The sequence below is a fragment of the Melozone crissalis genome, unplaced genomic scaffold (genome assembly GCF_028551555.1).
Source record: "Melozone crissalis strain CALT ecotype California unplaced genomic scaffold, PUWL_Pcris_2 ptg000002l_1, whole genome shotgun sequence".
Lineage (NCBI taxonomy): Eukaryota > Metazoa > Chordata > Aves > Passeriformes > Passerellidae > Melozone > Melozone crissalis.
The window spans coordinates 24,436,336-24,451,694 of record NW_026535780.1 but is presented as its reverse complement, the minus strand read 5'-3'; the positions used below and the strand labels follow the sequence as shown (position 1 = coordinate 24,451,694).

The 15,359-nt window shown below is 39.0% G+C and overlaps 1 protein-coding gene across 1 annotated transcript in view; it reads left to right on the top strand.

Moving 5' to 3' along the window:
- The window catches only part of DPYS (dihydropyrimidinase), a 28,653-nt gene that overhangs the window by 12,548 nt on the left and 746 nt on the right, over positions 1 to 15,359 (top strand). The window contains exons 5-8 of the mRNA XM_054283775.1: positions 1,011 to 1,167; positions 2,149 to 2,290; positions 4,154 to 4,296; positions 14,324 to 14,531. Coding sequence (XP_054139750.1) covers positions 1,011 to 1,167; positions 2,149 to 2,290; positions 4,154 to 4,296; positions 14,324 to 14,531 — 650 coding nt within the window. The remainder of the gene's footprint in view (positions 1 to 1,010; positions 1,168 to 2,148; positions 2,291 to 4,153; positions 4,297 to 14,323; positions 14,532 to 15,359) is intronic.

Here is a 15,359-nt window from a genome sequence, read left to right as displayed (position 1 = left end):
AGGGTGGTAGCACCAAGCAATCACCAGCTGTGGCCTTGCTGGGGCAATGCAGTGGTGGTTCCAATAGAAACTGTGTCTGGAGTGAAACCTGGCATTCAATGCAAAATATCCACTGTCTGTAGGGTTGAGAGGAGGGGACCCAGCAGAGGCTGCATTTTACCAGCCCCAAGTGGCCTCTGAGTGGGTGTGGGAGGTCCCAGCTCATCCTGGTTCTTTAGTGACCATTGCAAATGCAGGCATTTCCACCTGTCTGCTGCAGAACTGCAGTGTCTGGACCACTCGCTCAGGGAGTGAAACATCTTGTTCTGATGAGTTTCAAATCCATGTTTCCCAGGAGAAAAAAGTAGTTAAAATATGCTAGCTGTGTCCAAAGGCCGACAGCCAGTCTGGGTTGGTGTCCTCTTCTGAGGAAAATAGGATACTGTGCAGCAAAGGATAAAAGATTAAAACTTGGGAGATAATTTTAAAAATTAAGTTATTTATAGTTTTTGATTTGGGAAATCTTTCTGTACTTTCTGGTTTATGTCTCCTGCCATATTGTTCTTCCTGACAATTAAAAGTGCCACCTTGCAAGGTCTGTATGCTGTATATATTAACTGACACTGTTGTGTAGTCAGTAATTTCAGAGCACTAAACAGGTACTACCAAGTATATGAATCTTAAACATAATTAATGCAACTGAGGACTGCTTTCTTTTTGAAATCTCAATCACATTCCTAGTAAACAATGTGTAAAACCCATTATAGTATATATATCAACAATTTAATTAAAAAACTTGCCCAAGCAATGTTCTTAGGAGAAAATATATTGGGAAATCACTAGCAGAAAATTCAGAACAAAGATGTTGTGTTATAGCTTAGTTTATTATGTCCTTCCATATGTAGGTGTTTAATTTGAAGCACTCATTTAAATTTAAATTCATTGCCGCCCAAAAAATCCTTAGCAGAGAAAATACAAGTTATGCATTTCTATGTTGTTTGATAATGATACCTTTGCTTTATATTTTTCAGGAAAGGTGGTTTATGGGGAGCCTATTGCTGCCAGTCTTGGCACTGATGGCACCAACTACTGGAATAAAGACTGGGCTCATGCTGCAGCATATGTGATGGGACCCCCACTGAGGCCAGATCCATCTACTCCTGGTTTCCTCATGAACTTACTGGCCAAGTAAGCAGATGAACAAACAGTGACCACTGATACCCAAATGCACAGCAAATTTTGTCAGGAGTACATAATAGCAGGCTGATGCTCTGGAGATTTTCTAAGCACAGAATGTTACATTATCAGAAAGGAGAAATGGAGGGCGAAACCACAGATTGAAAAAAATTTCTCTTTTCATATTTTATTTCTCTGAACTCTTACAGTTTTCTGTCCACATACAATTTTATTCAATAAACCTTGCCTTGCTCATACCACAGCAAAAATTGTAATATGACCAGGAAGACAGGCTGTAAGTCAGTGGGAAATGTGTAAAAGGTGAGGTCACAGCTAGATTTCTGGGGTTTGTTGTCTGATGTCTTTTTCACTTGAAATTCAAATGCTGCATAAAACTAAGCCTGCTAACTTCTGAGGGTACATACAAGATATTCACTTCATAACATCTACTTAAGAAGGATGTAGAAAAAGAAGTATCTTTAGGATATCTGCACTTAACAAGATGTGTGGTTTGCTGGTATCTCATTACCAGTAAAGGTTAACTGCACAAAAGGGTTGAATTTGACAGAACAGCCTGTAAAGGTATGCCTGAACACAGAATAACTGTTGTGCAGATCCATAGTAATTTCAGAGGTCATATGGAGTGACGCAGACTAAAATTGCCCAAAGTGAGGATGAAACCAAGCTGCTTGTTCTGGGCAAAGTGGACAATTCCTCCATTTGTGGGATGTCTTTGACATATCCAGAGTAAAAGAGTCAGTGTTGGTGCTTGTTTTCTTCTGAGGGGTTTCTGAAGAGGAAACTGCTTCATAGGGTAACTGGCTGTTACTGTGGAGCCAGTCTTGGAGGATGGGACTGAGGGCAGGCTGGCAGGGCATATCAGTTTTTGTCTTGAAGGATGGATATTTTGGTCCACCCAGCCTTACAACAGGTTTTCCTCTGTGGTACTGTCTGGTACATGCACTGATTCATAATGAACTTTGTTTTCTGCAGTGGTGACCTGTCTGTGACAGGGACTGACAATTGCACCTTTGACATATGCCAGAAAGCTCTGGGCAAAGATGACTTCACAAAAATCCCTAATGGAGTGAATGGTGTGGAGGATAGGATGTCAGTCATATGGGAAAAGGGCGTGGTAAGTAAATCAAAATGTCCAAACATAGAGGTAATTGATTTCTCCCACAAAACATGATCTCTCAGCAGGTATTAACTCTTCAGTTTTATCAAGTGTGTTTATCATAGGACAACTCATTCAACTGAAAACTATAATAGTTCTTATTAGCTCTCACTTTATGCTCATGGAAGATGGAAGAAGATTCTTAGTGTCTAAAGTATTTCACTGAAGAATCATTTTGATTGTTTAGCATTAAGGGATTGCTATTGTTTCAGTGGTATTGCAAGTTCATTTCCTTGAAGCATTTTTTTCAGCTTGTGAAATGAAAATAAAAGAGGTACCTACAGCTTCAACTCTATCAGCTGTGTATTTTTTCCTTTTTTGATCTCTCTCCAACTTAGCTGTTGGAGGAGTTTGCACAGTGGTGTGCCTGTCAACTTGTAATTTATGTTTTAATAAATGTTTCTCAAATGTGATAAGATGAAATGAGCAGCTTCAAGTCCCACTGACTTCAGATTCTCTTGCCAACACAAGAATGGTCAGTGCTTCTCAGGCAATGTCTGATGAGGGGGGAGGTAAGGAAATCTCTCAAGGAATCTGCTTCATACTAGGTGTTATGATTGCTCTGGCTAATGCAAAACTGTGACGTTCTGGAAGTTCTAGTTCTATTGAAGTTCTCTTGCAGTAGTGATGTCACCTTGACAAGGCACTGTGAAGCATATTCACTTGTTACGGTATAATTACCTACCTCACACACTTGGTAAGAATGTGGTTCATGATATCTCTTGCTTATCTGTATTTGGGATTCAGCTTCAGTTGATATGTTCAAAACACACACTTGTGCCTATACTTCCCTGTGGCACAGCTCTAGTGAGATTTCTTATGGTGTAAACAGAAGTTTAGCTTGTGGCTCATATGAAACTGAGACATGAATGTGCTCATCAGTGCTACTTTTGAACAGTGCATCCTGTTGGGCAAGTTCATTTTTTAAAAGTTTTTCAATTGATAATATCCTCCCTTTTTTCATTTGTAAAATATTACACAGTTGTGTGAGTTTGTTTGAACAGCTTCTCTCTCCTCCCACACACTATTACTTAGAAAAGCAGTGTTCACCATTTTCATTATACTTTTCTTCTCAGATGACTGCTCACAGACCACCATAAACATGTTTTTATGGTAGTCTGATTCCCAGACTCACCTGTGCACAATATTACTGCCAGGGTAGTTGGCTTTCCAAACAAAAAACAGTCATGGCAGCTGGATTAAATTAGTGACACAGCAGTGGACAGTCTCAAGACATGTATATCCATTGTTATTTGCTATTTTGCTGAAATGTCACGTCAGCAATCTGGTTTTTATACTACTTGATTGCAGCATTTGCTGATCGCTGTATTTGCAAATCAGTTTTCCTGTATTACACATTGTACCTTGCCTTGCCTTATCACCTTCTAGGCTCCCCTTGATACTGTGTCACCTTTTTCAAAACCAAGATACTCCAGAGATGCTACATTTCCTGAGGAAATTGCTGAGTAGAACTACAGATTTAAAACCACCTAAAACATTTAATTTCAGCTGACTTGAGGCTGGATCCACAGAATGTTTCGTTCAAAGTTGTCTTTTTTTTTCTCTTTGCTGTGGGATAAAGTAAGATAAAGTTACTGTATGTAGTGAAACATACAGTATGCATTATGGGCATCTGAGACAAATAGTTTTTACTTCTAAACACTTTTACTTCTAAATTCTTCGGTATGACCTTTAAAAAAATGATGGATGTCACTCATCCTACTTTTTCAACAGAAAAAGTTTTTCAACAGAAAAACAAGAACATTTTTTCATTCCGTATTTAAAAAAGTAACCAGTTTGCTTTTGTGTACTGTTTTGCAGCACAGTGGAAAAATGGATGAAAACAGATTTGTAGCTGTTACCAGCACAAATGCAGCAAAAATCTTTAACCTTTACCCAAAGAAGGGCAGAATTGCTGTGGGCTCTGATGCTGACATTGTAGTTTGGGATCCTGAAGCTACAAGGTATGCATGGGAAGTCGTTCTCCCCCCTCCCCCCCACCCCCAACCCTTCCAGCCTTTCTGCAGGAAAAAAGCAACACAAAAGCCTATGTACAACAAGAAGCCTTTAGTTGAGGTTATGGTAGTTTTAAATAGCACCTCGTGTGAATTAATTAAAGGGGTTTTTCTCCAACAGTAGTGTAGGTAAGGAGAGATCTTTGATCTTTAGATGGATTAAAAGGCATTCTCTCTGATTGCTGACCAAGTACAAAAATTAAAAAGTCTGTACATTATGCAACCAGAGCTTGGTATCCTAAGAGTAAAAATAACTCCTTTGGGATTTTAGAGCAACTCTTTTTAGTGCAGGAGTATGTTTGAATTCCTCTACTGCAAAGGGCAGGGAGAAGAGGTTGCTGCACCATGACCCGTTACAAACTTGTGTTTTGAACTTAGAGCCACTTAAAGTATGATCAAAGGTAGATTGAACTTACTTCTGAAGCTCAATCTTTTCATGCTTACACTTTTATTTAAGGAGTTTTCTGATTATGTGCACAGTAATTCTGCTAGAATAGAGCTTGTGGCACTGGCAGATGCACAAACAGTATCCTGGTGTGTCTTGGTTTGGAAAGACAGGAGTCTAATAAGGAAGGCAGGAGCCTCCCCTGAAATGGAGAATGTAAACCCCCCTTGCCCCTCCGAATTGCTATAAATTTTAAATTAAGGGGCTCTCAGGCAAAAAATATGGGACTAGGAAATAACAGTTCTTTAATAGGGAAGAAAAATAAAAGGATAAAACAAACAATGCAGTACACTAAAACAGCTCTGAGTCAGAACTCAACCTGTCACCCTGTTGGTCAGGTTGTTGGTAACAGTCCAATTGGAAATGTGGCTGCAGTCCTCCCAGAGTGTCAGGGGTGGCTCTGTTGGAGCAAGGGGGTCCTGTAGAGAAGGATGTATTCTTCCTCCAAAGATCCAGCAGAAGAAGAGGCAGCTGCTGTTCCTCTGGGGAATCCAGTGGAGAAGCCATGCCAGTATGTTAGAACTCTGGGTTATATCTGGGTAGCATTGCCTGGCTCCTCCCTCTGGGCGGAGCATCTCACAGTGGAATATAGTTCTTATCAGCCATGCACTGATGTACTGATAACTGATAACATCAGCAGATGTCCCCTCCCGAGGGAGGAGTGATTGTGAGCACTCAGAGAGAGAGATAAAGCAAACTGCCTACTTTACAAAAGACAACTGCCATACAGATGGTAATAGAATATGTCTTGCCTTGCAATCTGGAACATGGTGTCTCACCCTGCAGGACTTGATCCCATGGTATACCATGGAAAGGGCATAAAGTGAGCTCACACAGCATAGTGTGCATTACAGCTGATTCCTGTCCTCAGGTGTATACAATCAGCCAACTCCATAGTCAGGCCTCTGTAAATATTTCGGGAATAATATCTTGAGTCTTGCTCTGGCTCTTGTGCCCGTCCTGGTCTTGTTTGAGCTGCCTGGAAATGGTCTGAGGGCTGTCTGTCAGAGCCAGATCTCCTGGGGAGTTGTATCTCATCTGAGCTGCCTAAATGCTCTGTGAGTGCATCTGCACTGTCCCAGTGCTGTGCAGGGTAACTCAAGTCTGCAGGAACTCTAACAGCCAAGCCCTACCTCTGATCACCCATGCACACAGCAGCAGCAGCAGGTCAGGAAGTGTTCTGGGCTGGTGGTTTTCTTCATGGGCTCAGCTCTAGTGAGCAGTGTGACCACACAACTGTGCTTTCAGCCTTTGATTTTTGAGAAGGAAAAAGTTGAATACTCTTTTCATGGTGTAGGAAAGTTCTGAATTGTAAGTGGACATTGTCTGATTTTGGTAGCCAAAAAGGTAACATGCTGCACACCCTCTGCCCAGTCCTAGATTTACCTTAAACAAGCAAAAGTCTTTGACCAATCTTCTGGGTTTTTGATCTTTGATATGTAATGCTCACTCATTTCAGTATATTAATGAGTAGCAAAAACATGTGTTTTAAGCTACAACATTTGAGCATATGGAGGTTGCTATTCAGAAGTCCCATAAAAAAATTGACAGTACCAGCAAAAGAAGTTTCAAGAGTGTCAACAACCCAAATAAATATAGAGGCTTGCCCAGTGCTGGGTCAGGGAGATTTTCATGTGCATTATGCCTTCTGGCATGTTGAGTAGGCATATTTTGAGATACCAGCACTGAGCTATTTCAGGAGAGTGGAGCTATGAACTCTGATTTAAAAAACCCCTGAAGGATTGTTTTCTGAACTCTCTTCTGCTCTGCCTGGGGACAAATGAATCTAGAGGGATAACAGAGTTCTGACAATGTTCTCAAGGTGCTTTGTCAGCTCCTGTAATTATTTGATTTTTTTTCCTCTCAAACATTTCTTCTGCTCCCCTTCACTCTCTCCTGAGTGCCCTAATTGCCTTTTCACCCTCTTTAGCTGTGAAGGTGCAGTTTTTCTTTAAGCATTTTTTTAAACATTTGAACTGTATTTTCTTATTGAGCAAGCTTATTTAAAGTTCAGCCAATATTTTTCTTTGGGATCTGGTATTGTTTCCATTGTTTATCCATTTGGGTTTGCTGGGAACAGTCTCTCTGCTGGTACAATTTTGTGAACTATATGAGACAGTATAAATAAATCTCACTGGAACTTGTCTATTAATTTCACTACAAATCCTGAAGAGGGCATAAACAGCCCAGCAGAAAAAAGGGATCGAGCTATTGGAATTCAGCCATTTAAGATGTTACACAAGGCACAGCCTCCTGTGCTTTGTTGATTCTGGGGAGTGATTTTTGGTTTCACAATAGGCTTGTTCCTCTTTCTTGCTAAGTTCTTCCTCTTTTGTGCATGATTTTTTTTCTTATTCGCAACCATGAGTCTTGCAATTTTCCCCATTCTGGTTGGAGGTTGTTTTGCTGTAGTCTTAGAATTCTGATTGATACCAGTCTAATGAGTTAGACAATTGCTGAGGTATTGCTGTGAGGAATTGATCTTATCACTGTCTGTCAGAGGAAGTCTATACAGAAGATTCTAGAGTCATTTAGAAAGGTAGTGCAGCTCTTTCATACAAAAACTTGTACCCCACAAAATCAGCGGCATTTCCCCACCCACGTCATTGCCCAATAACGTCGGGTGCTATCTGAGCACTCAGGATTTTCTCTCTCTAGGTTACAGAACCCCAGTGAATTCAACGTGACGGCTCTGCAAACTGGGAGCAATTGCAGTTTAACGTTCTACTTCCAGCACTGCTGCTCTAGCTGAGGCTTTCAAGTGTCAGCTTCATTGACTGGCCTATTTCTGTAGCATTTTCTGGTAATTTCTGCAGAAAATACTATATCAACAATTATATCATTTGCTACTCTGTTTAAAAGCATCTGAATATTGGTTTTAGCAGGTCTGCATGACAGCAAGCATTATTGGGAAGAAACATTTAATGTACAAATTCGTTAGGAACTGGATTACAAAAGATGGGTTGTGAGTCATGCCCCAAAGTAGGTGTTTTTGTTAGCTTCCTTATACTTATTCCATTCATTAAAGGCCACAAAAATACAAAAGGGATCTGTTGGTTTATTGCAAGCCATGTGCTACCAAATATCATATTGCAGACCTCAACACCCTTAGCATCCCAAGTACAGTCTGTACATACAGGATTGTTCTGTGAAGACTCCTTGGGAAAATGCATGTAGGCAGCAAATGTGTACTCACTGTACCATCTTATTTTAATCTGTGCTTTGATAAAGACTATTCACTGACTTCTTTTGTGGCTGCACACAAATAATATAAAAGCCTCAAGTCTGAGACAAAAGCAACTGTAATGACTTTTTTTAGGAGGAGAAAGCAGGGCAGGTAAGGGAAAGGGAATTTCACCTGTCAGCAAGTCAGTGTCCTCTATAGCTAATGCCTTTAGCTATTTGAAAGCAACAGTATAAAATCTCTAGGGTTTGTTTCAGAAATGCTCAGCAAGGAATCTAAACACTGCAGTGCCCAATTCAGGCAGTGAAAAGAGCTGAGCATCCCTTGTAAAATAGGGGCAGAAGGTCCTAAAAATCTTGTAAAGAGACATCCAGCTCCCAGCAGATATTAGGGCTCAATTAATTCACTGTAGCCTGTCAGAGCCTTGCAAGTAAACTCTGGATCAGGTCCCAAAGGCAAGATCAAACACCCATAAGGATAAAAAACCTGTCTCAAATAGAGTTTAACTTTCTAAGTCCAGCCACTTCATTATAACAACATGCAAATTGGGAAGCCACACTCCCCAGGGTTTTTCCCTCATTAAATATAGCTGAGAAGTTAGATACTTCTGATTGCAAAGGCAGAGCTGGCTGTGCAGGTAGCACCATCCTCTTTGGGCTTTGCTGGAGTGGCCCATTTGGCAGGCCCAGGGTGTGCCCCACACGGGCTGGGGGAGCTGGGCTGGAGCCCTGAGCAGGGCAGTGGTGGCTGCAGCCCCAGTGCAGCTGCCAGAGTGGGGCCCTGGCCAGCAGGAGATGTGGGAAGCCTTTAGTGGGGATGGGAGGAGGAAAGGGACACGTCACTCTGTAATCTGCCTGCCTGACATGACAGAGGAAGATGTTTGTTTCTAGTTTGTTTCTAGTATTTTTGCATTTTAAGGGAAACAGTGACTGGATGTGAATCAGCAAAATGTCGGAGTTCCCCTGTCTTCTGGCATGTTCCCTCAATGCCTTTGCTTCCATGCAGATATGTTCATGGCTAAATCTTTTGCATTTGTTAGAGCCAAAATCTGTAGCCTATGTCTGTCTCATTTGTAGTCAAGTCTTCAGCCTCAGAGGCTTAAGTGGGGACTTCACAATGTTTAAGCACTCTGCCAAGTAACTGCCTGTAATTTTTAGTAACATAAGAGAGGAAGAAACCAGGATGTTAGCAGATTAGAATAAATAATGCTGTATCTATCTTACTCTTTTGATGAATGAGCATAATTTTGAATACTGAATATACAGATGACTGCATCTAACCACAATGAGACAGAAGGAAATAATGTGGTGTACAAATATCTATGCATAGGAAAAGTATGTTCTGGCATTTTCAATAGCCCCATGTTCTGCACAAGTGAAAGCAGTGTGCATGCATGAATGTACACTAATTCACCAGAATCCTGCCAAAGACATCTTATCTCAAATTAAGAAAATGGGGAGAAGAAAACAATAGGCACAAATTAAAATATAGGAAATTCCATTTCAACATGATAAATAATATTGCTTTTTTATGATGGTGATCAAACACTGGCACAGGTTGCCCATAGAGATTGTGGATGTCCCTCTTTGGAGGCACTTAAAACCCAATTTAACATGGCCCTGAGAAGCCTACTTTGACTGACCCTAATCAGAACAGAGGGCTTGAAATAGATGATAGCCAGAGATGTTTTCCAGCCTCAGTGACACGGGTTCTGTGGCCTGTAACAAGATGAGCCTCTCTGAGAGTGCTTGATGTTTGTTTCCCTGGTAACTTGCTGTTTCCAAAATGTCACTTGGTATCTTCAGAGAAGCGAATCTCGGAAATGTTACCCAAAAAATTAAATAATTCTTTATTTTCCCTTTACATAATTCTGACTTTTTCCCCTTGTAAACACTTCAAGATCTTCTCTAGTCATTGTATAGACTAATTTGTGCTCTTCTCTTTTTGTATGCTTTTCTGCAAGCTATTTTTTCATTACTGCTTCTCTTCTGCCCACAGTTTTTCACAAACGTTCACTTCCATTCTGTATCAGCTTGGAACAATTGGTAGGACCAGACTGGATAATATTGTTTACAAATGAGCTACTTACCATAATAAAAAAAAAATATTTTGTTGTCATTGTCTAATCCCCTTAAAATGATGAATTTTAGGAGATATGATTGCATGAAATAAATATTCCATTTCTTCACATAAGTCACTTTGATCTGAAGCTCCCAGACATTAACTTTCTCCCTCTTCTTGCATCTCTTTTTATCTACAAATCTTCTCAATTCATATGACTACTCAAAAGTAATGTTTATTGAAGATATTTTTCAAGAGGCTAGGAACTTTACAAATAGTTGCCTGCCTATTTTTGCATATGCAGTTATTGCAATTCCTTAATATAAAGTAGGCCATAAGGTTTTTAATCCACATTATAGGCTTATAGCTAGAATTTTTACACACAGATTTGAATGGTTTCTTATATTTCCTCTATTTTCTTTTTCCTGTTCTTTGCTTTTCTTTTTAATAAAACTCTTAATTCTCATTATAAATGAGTGGTGACTCAGAAAACACAGAAAGGTGAAAGATTTGTTTTTTCTAGATTTTAGTAAAGCAGGTTAAGAATATGTAGAGTTCAAAGGCATCTGAAGGTGAAGAGGCAACTCACAAAGGCTGATAGTGTCCTCAGCAAAGTGGCATTTCTCACCTACCCCCAGCTCTGAAGAGCTCAGAGATACTGCACTATAAGCATTGAGAGAATTTACTTACAGCTCAAATACTCACTCCTGCATAAACTGGTTTTCTTTGGCAGCTGTCAACAAGGCAGCTGTTTTCAATCACAGGCTTTATTATTACATTTTAAATTAGGTAATTAATTGATTATAAAATAGGTGTCCTCCCTTTATTGAAATGTTGAACAGCTATTCTTGCCTGAGGGCTGTCATCTACAACATTCCTTCACATTCCTGTCTCTGAACTTTTTAAAGAAATCTGAGTGAGGTATGTAGCCATTTCTATTGAATATAATTAAATTCTTCATTTGCTTGCTATGTGACCTTGAAAATTCAAAGGACAATCCTTATGACAGTCAAAGTTTAGGTTCTAGAGCTGATGTAGCTTCATGTCCTATGCATTAGGAAAGGTGTAAGATCACTGTAATATCCAATGGTTCTCCTTCATCCATGTCCCCCTCCTGCCCAGCTGTAACTCACTGTTTGCTGTTTCCATCTCTGACTGAAGCATAGGCATATTTGTTGAGATGAAAACTGGTCCCTCTAACTCCTTAACAAAGTTTTAGGTCATAACCTGAGCTGACTGCCTGTATAGTCTTGAATTTCATCCTGTGTGTCGCTGCATTAGTCTCAGCTGCTGCTCTTTTTCAAGTTTCAAGCTGCAGTCTGTATTTAATTAGTTGCAATACTCTAGGAGTGGCTGTAAAGTCCTTTCCCACGTACAGCATGCATAAATACAGTACTGCTTGTCACTGCATCTTCATACAGAGCAAATCTGTCAGTTGTTCTTAGACTAAATTATTCTTTGACTCTAAATTAGTTTGACAGATGTATGATGGTGAAAAAAAGACAATTTCAGAAGCATGTCTTCCTCTTTGGTACTAGGGGAATGGCAGTGTATATGTTAATAAATTCAAATTGCTTTGCAAGCCAGGTGTATCAAAAGCGGCTGAAGTGAACTGCATGGAAACACTGATATAAGTAAGAGCAGTATAGGACCTGATGTCTTTAGAGTATCCTCTTTGTAGAGGAGAATGTTCTTTGAAATGTTGAAGTAATTGTTCTGATTTCAGCCTCCATTTGAGAAAGGGTTGCTTGAAAAAAGAGCCACTGCAATTTATAACCAGAATTAGGTAATTTTACAAGTCTTCTTTTAAAAATACAATACAGAGTTTTGAAAGGAATCTGTTTTCATGCTGAGTGACCCCAGCATCACCTGGGATGCTGGAGACAGCTGTTAAGTTGTACTCTACCGTGGTGGCAGCCTTGGTTTCTTGGATTATTAGTGGGTTACAACTGTTTTTGCCATTAGCTGAGAATAAACATCAGAACTTTGCTAAGCTGCCTGCTGCTGAAATGGGTGATACATCTGTAAACAGTCTGTTGCATCAGGTTGCTGAATTGTAAGCTTCAGACCCACACATACCATCTAGTTCTATTTGGTTGCTTGCTTGCTATCTGAAACTTTTACTGACATTGATAATGTCAGAGGGTTAAATCATAGGCAAATTTTGGTCATTTCCATCAAGGAAAATGCACTTCACCTTCAGAAAGGGCAGCATGATCAACAGCTTGTTTCAACATAAAAGCTGTAAATGAATTCTATTGAGGTTTGTTGCTGAAGCAAGCTCTGGAAATGTGTTTTGTCCTATTGCAAAGTTTAGCTGTACAAATGGATATTACTTTAAAATGTGCCAACTTCCATTCATTTTGTACCTTTAAATGAAGGACGTACTTACCTTTGAGGCATGGTAACCTCTAGTGGTCCTGTTCTAGCACATTTAAACAGCTCACATGTTGATGAAGAATCTTGCTTATTTTTCTGTGTTTCCTCAAATTACCCTCTTCATTTTTATTTTCATGTCCTGGTGCTATTGTGTAAGTAGATAGGATATATACACAGAGAATGCTGAAGATTATTATATTACATTTGTTCTTACTTACTCTTCTAGCAATTGCACCCATAAGGGCAATGCAATAAGCCTGAAGAATATGTTCAGAAACTCCTAATAGGGCTATTATAACAACCATGGATAAATTTGTTTGATAGGACCAGTGAAAACAAGAGAGGTTTGATTTTTCCCAAAGTCAACCTACAAGGTGATGCTGATATTGGTAAGCAGGCATGCATAAGTTTTCTGTTCAAGGTGTGTTGTATAAGGCAAAGTTTTTACTCCTATGGCTAGACTGGTCATAGACAGTATTTACATATGCATACATATAGCCTTTGAAATGTCAGTTACCACCAAGATTTAAATGTAGCCCTTAGCAGAACCAATTACTCTTAGTTCAACAGAATGATATGAAAGAAAACTAAGTGTCCCTCCATGAATACTTTTTTCCACTTTATATGTAATAATTTTGAATATTTAGTATGATTGTTTTTGAAAATGGCTATACTTCAAGTAATATACAGATTTTTGCATTTCTCATTTTGGTAAGGATATTGACAAAAGTTAAAAAAAATTCTTCTCCAAATGGATCAATATTTTAATGTATTAATATTTCATATTCCTTTTGACTTTGATAATTCCTTTGCAGAAAGATGCAGTCTCTGGAACAATATGTATGCACGTATATGCATCATAATATATGCATGATACATTTTTGATTGCATGAGCACCCATCCTGGAAGAAGCCTGATTAGTAGCCAAAGGAGGCATGAAGCCTCCTTCTTTTCAGAAAATATAAATGATGATAAAAATATAAACTCTCTAAATAATATATATAATCTGTAGCTTGGATACAGGAAGCTAATAATATAGTTAACTGAAACTCAGAGTCTGTTGTTGCAGTATATAGTAAGTAGCTTAGTAGGGAAAATGGACAATAAAGGAGGTATAAACAGCCTGGAACTTCCAGACAGTAATGTCATCTCTAGCATTGGCTCTGCCTTTAAAGTAGCCAGCTGGGATTGGAAAAATGGTCTAGAAAAATGGAAATAATATAGAATGAAGTCTGTATATACAAAACCCAATAATACAATCAGTCAAATGAATACTGCTGAAGTCTGAAGTTCTAATTTACTTAATACCCTTGGAGGAAAGATAAATAGAAGTGTGATGTCTTTATTATTTAGCAGCCTTAAGATATTTGGGCTGTCAGTCATTGAATCAATCGAGCTCACACCAAGCATTACCAAAAATCATTACCATCTACTGACTTTCCAATGAAATGGTCTTTGTGCTATTTGTGAGACTCAATCTCTGAAACATTGCAGCCATGCTTTTCAAACTTGAAATTGCAAGTCATTCCAGCTAAAAGGTCAGAGCTTTTTCTGATCGAATTGTGCATAGATATTTGCTTGACAAGGCAAAATAAAATCATGTTATCCAAAGAAAATATTATAACCTGGGTTTTTTCCACTAATCTCTTTTGTAGTGGAAAATTTTGCATTTAAAGGCTGCTGAGTTCTGTCCTTTTGACTCCCTCTTCATTCTTTTGAAATGCAATTACTGTTCAATGAAATGTTATTGTGCTATCCTATTTTTACAGCTGCTCTCTGATGTACTGTACAGGGCTGTAGTTAAATAATGTTGCTAAATTTTCTTCCTATATCAATTTATCAACATTTTATAATGAAGTCAAATGCATGAATCATAGTAATTTTTGTGTGTTGTTTTGCAAACACAGGACAATATCTGCAAAGACACATCACCAGGCAAATGACTGCAATATATTTGAAGGAATGGTCTGCCATGGAGTTCCAGTTGTGACAGTTTCTAGAGGCAAAGTGGTTTATGAAGGTGGAGTTTTCAATGTCACAGCAGGAGAAGGCAAATATGTCTCCCGTCCACCATTCCCTCCATATGTCTACCAACGAGTCAGACAGCGGGAACAGGTTAATTAAACTAATAAATCTCTGAAATGCCTTGTACAACATGAGGATAACTAGCTCTTGAGAAAAGAAGTTTGGGGATTCAATGGTAATTTTCCTTACTAATCAAAATATGCCAAGGTGGGAGGAAAGGAAACAAAGGACCCAAATTTTATTGCTCTTTATGTTACAGAAAAATATTGTAGACTAGTTCCTGCTCTTACAGTAGTCTGTCCAGCTCGTGAACTAAGCCTCAGTACTTTTAATAATAAACATGTCCTACTTGCAATCAAAGTGGACAAAGCTTTGCTTCTGGGTAATCTGCTACATTTCATCACTGATTTCACTGAAAATCAGAGAGCCCAAATTTCATATGGAGGAAGAAATATTGCACCAAGGAAGAAATAAAAAATTTTCTAATTATTTCATGGATCAGATATTTTGATATAAACCCTGCAGACCACTGAACATTTTGCTGTGTTCCAGCAAGAATGTGTTAAAACAGAACATCTGCAAAGGGCACTGCTGGGCCAAGCAAGTAGCTCTGTTTAGGCTTTTGTTTTCTTCTGTTTTTTAAAGAGAAATATTTCAAATACATAAAGATTGGATTTTCAGTGCCTATTTACTGTGCAAGCATCCATGGTGCTTTTGCATCCTTAATGTACTGTGAATAGTAAAGCACACTGAGCAAGTACATTTTAAAATCACCACCTGAATCAGTGGGATTCATTGCAGGATCTAAAAGCTGAGTCCATGTGAAATAAGGCCCAGTGAAATGCCTCCAAAATAATTTTGTATATTTCCTTTTTTCTGTTGTTTTGATGGACTGAGAAGGGCATGTGAACGTGGCTG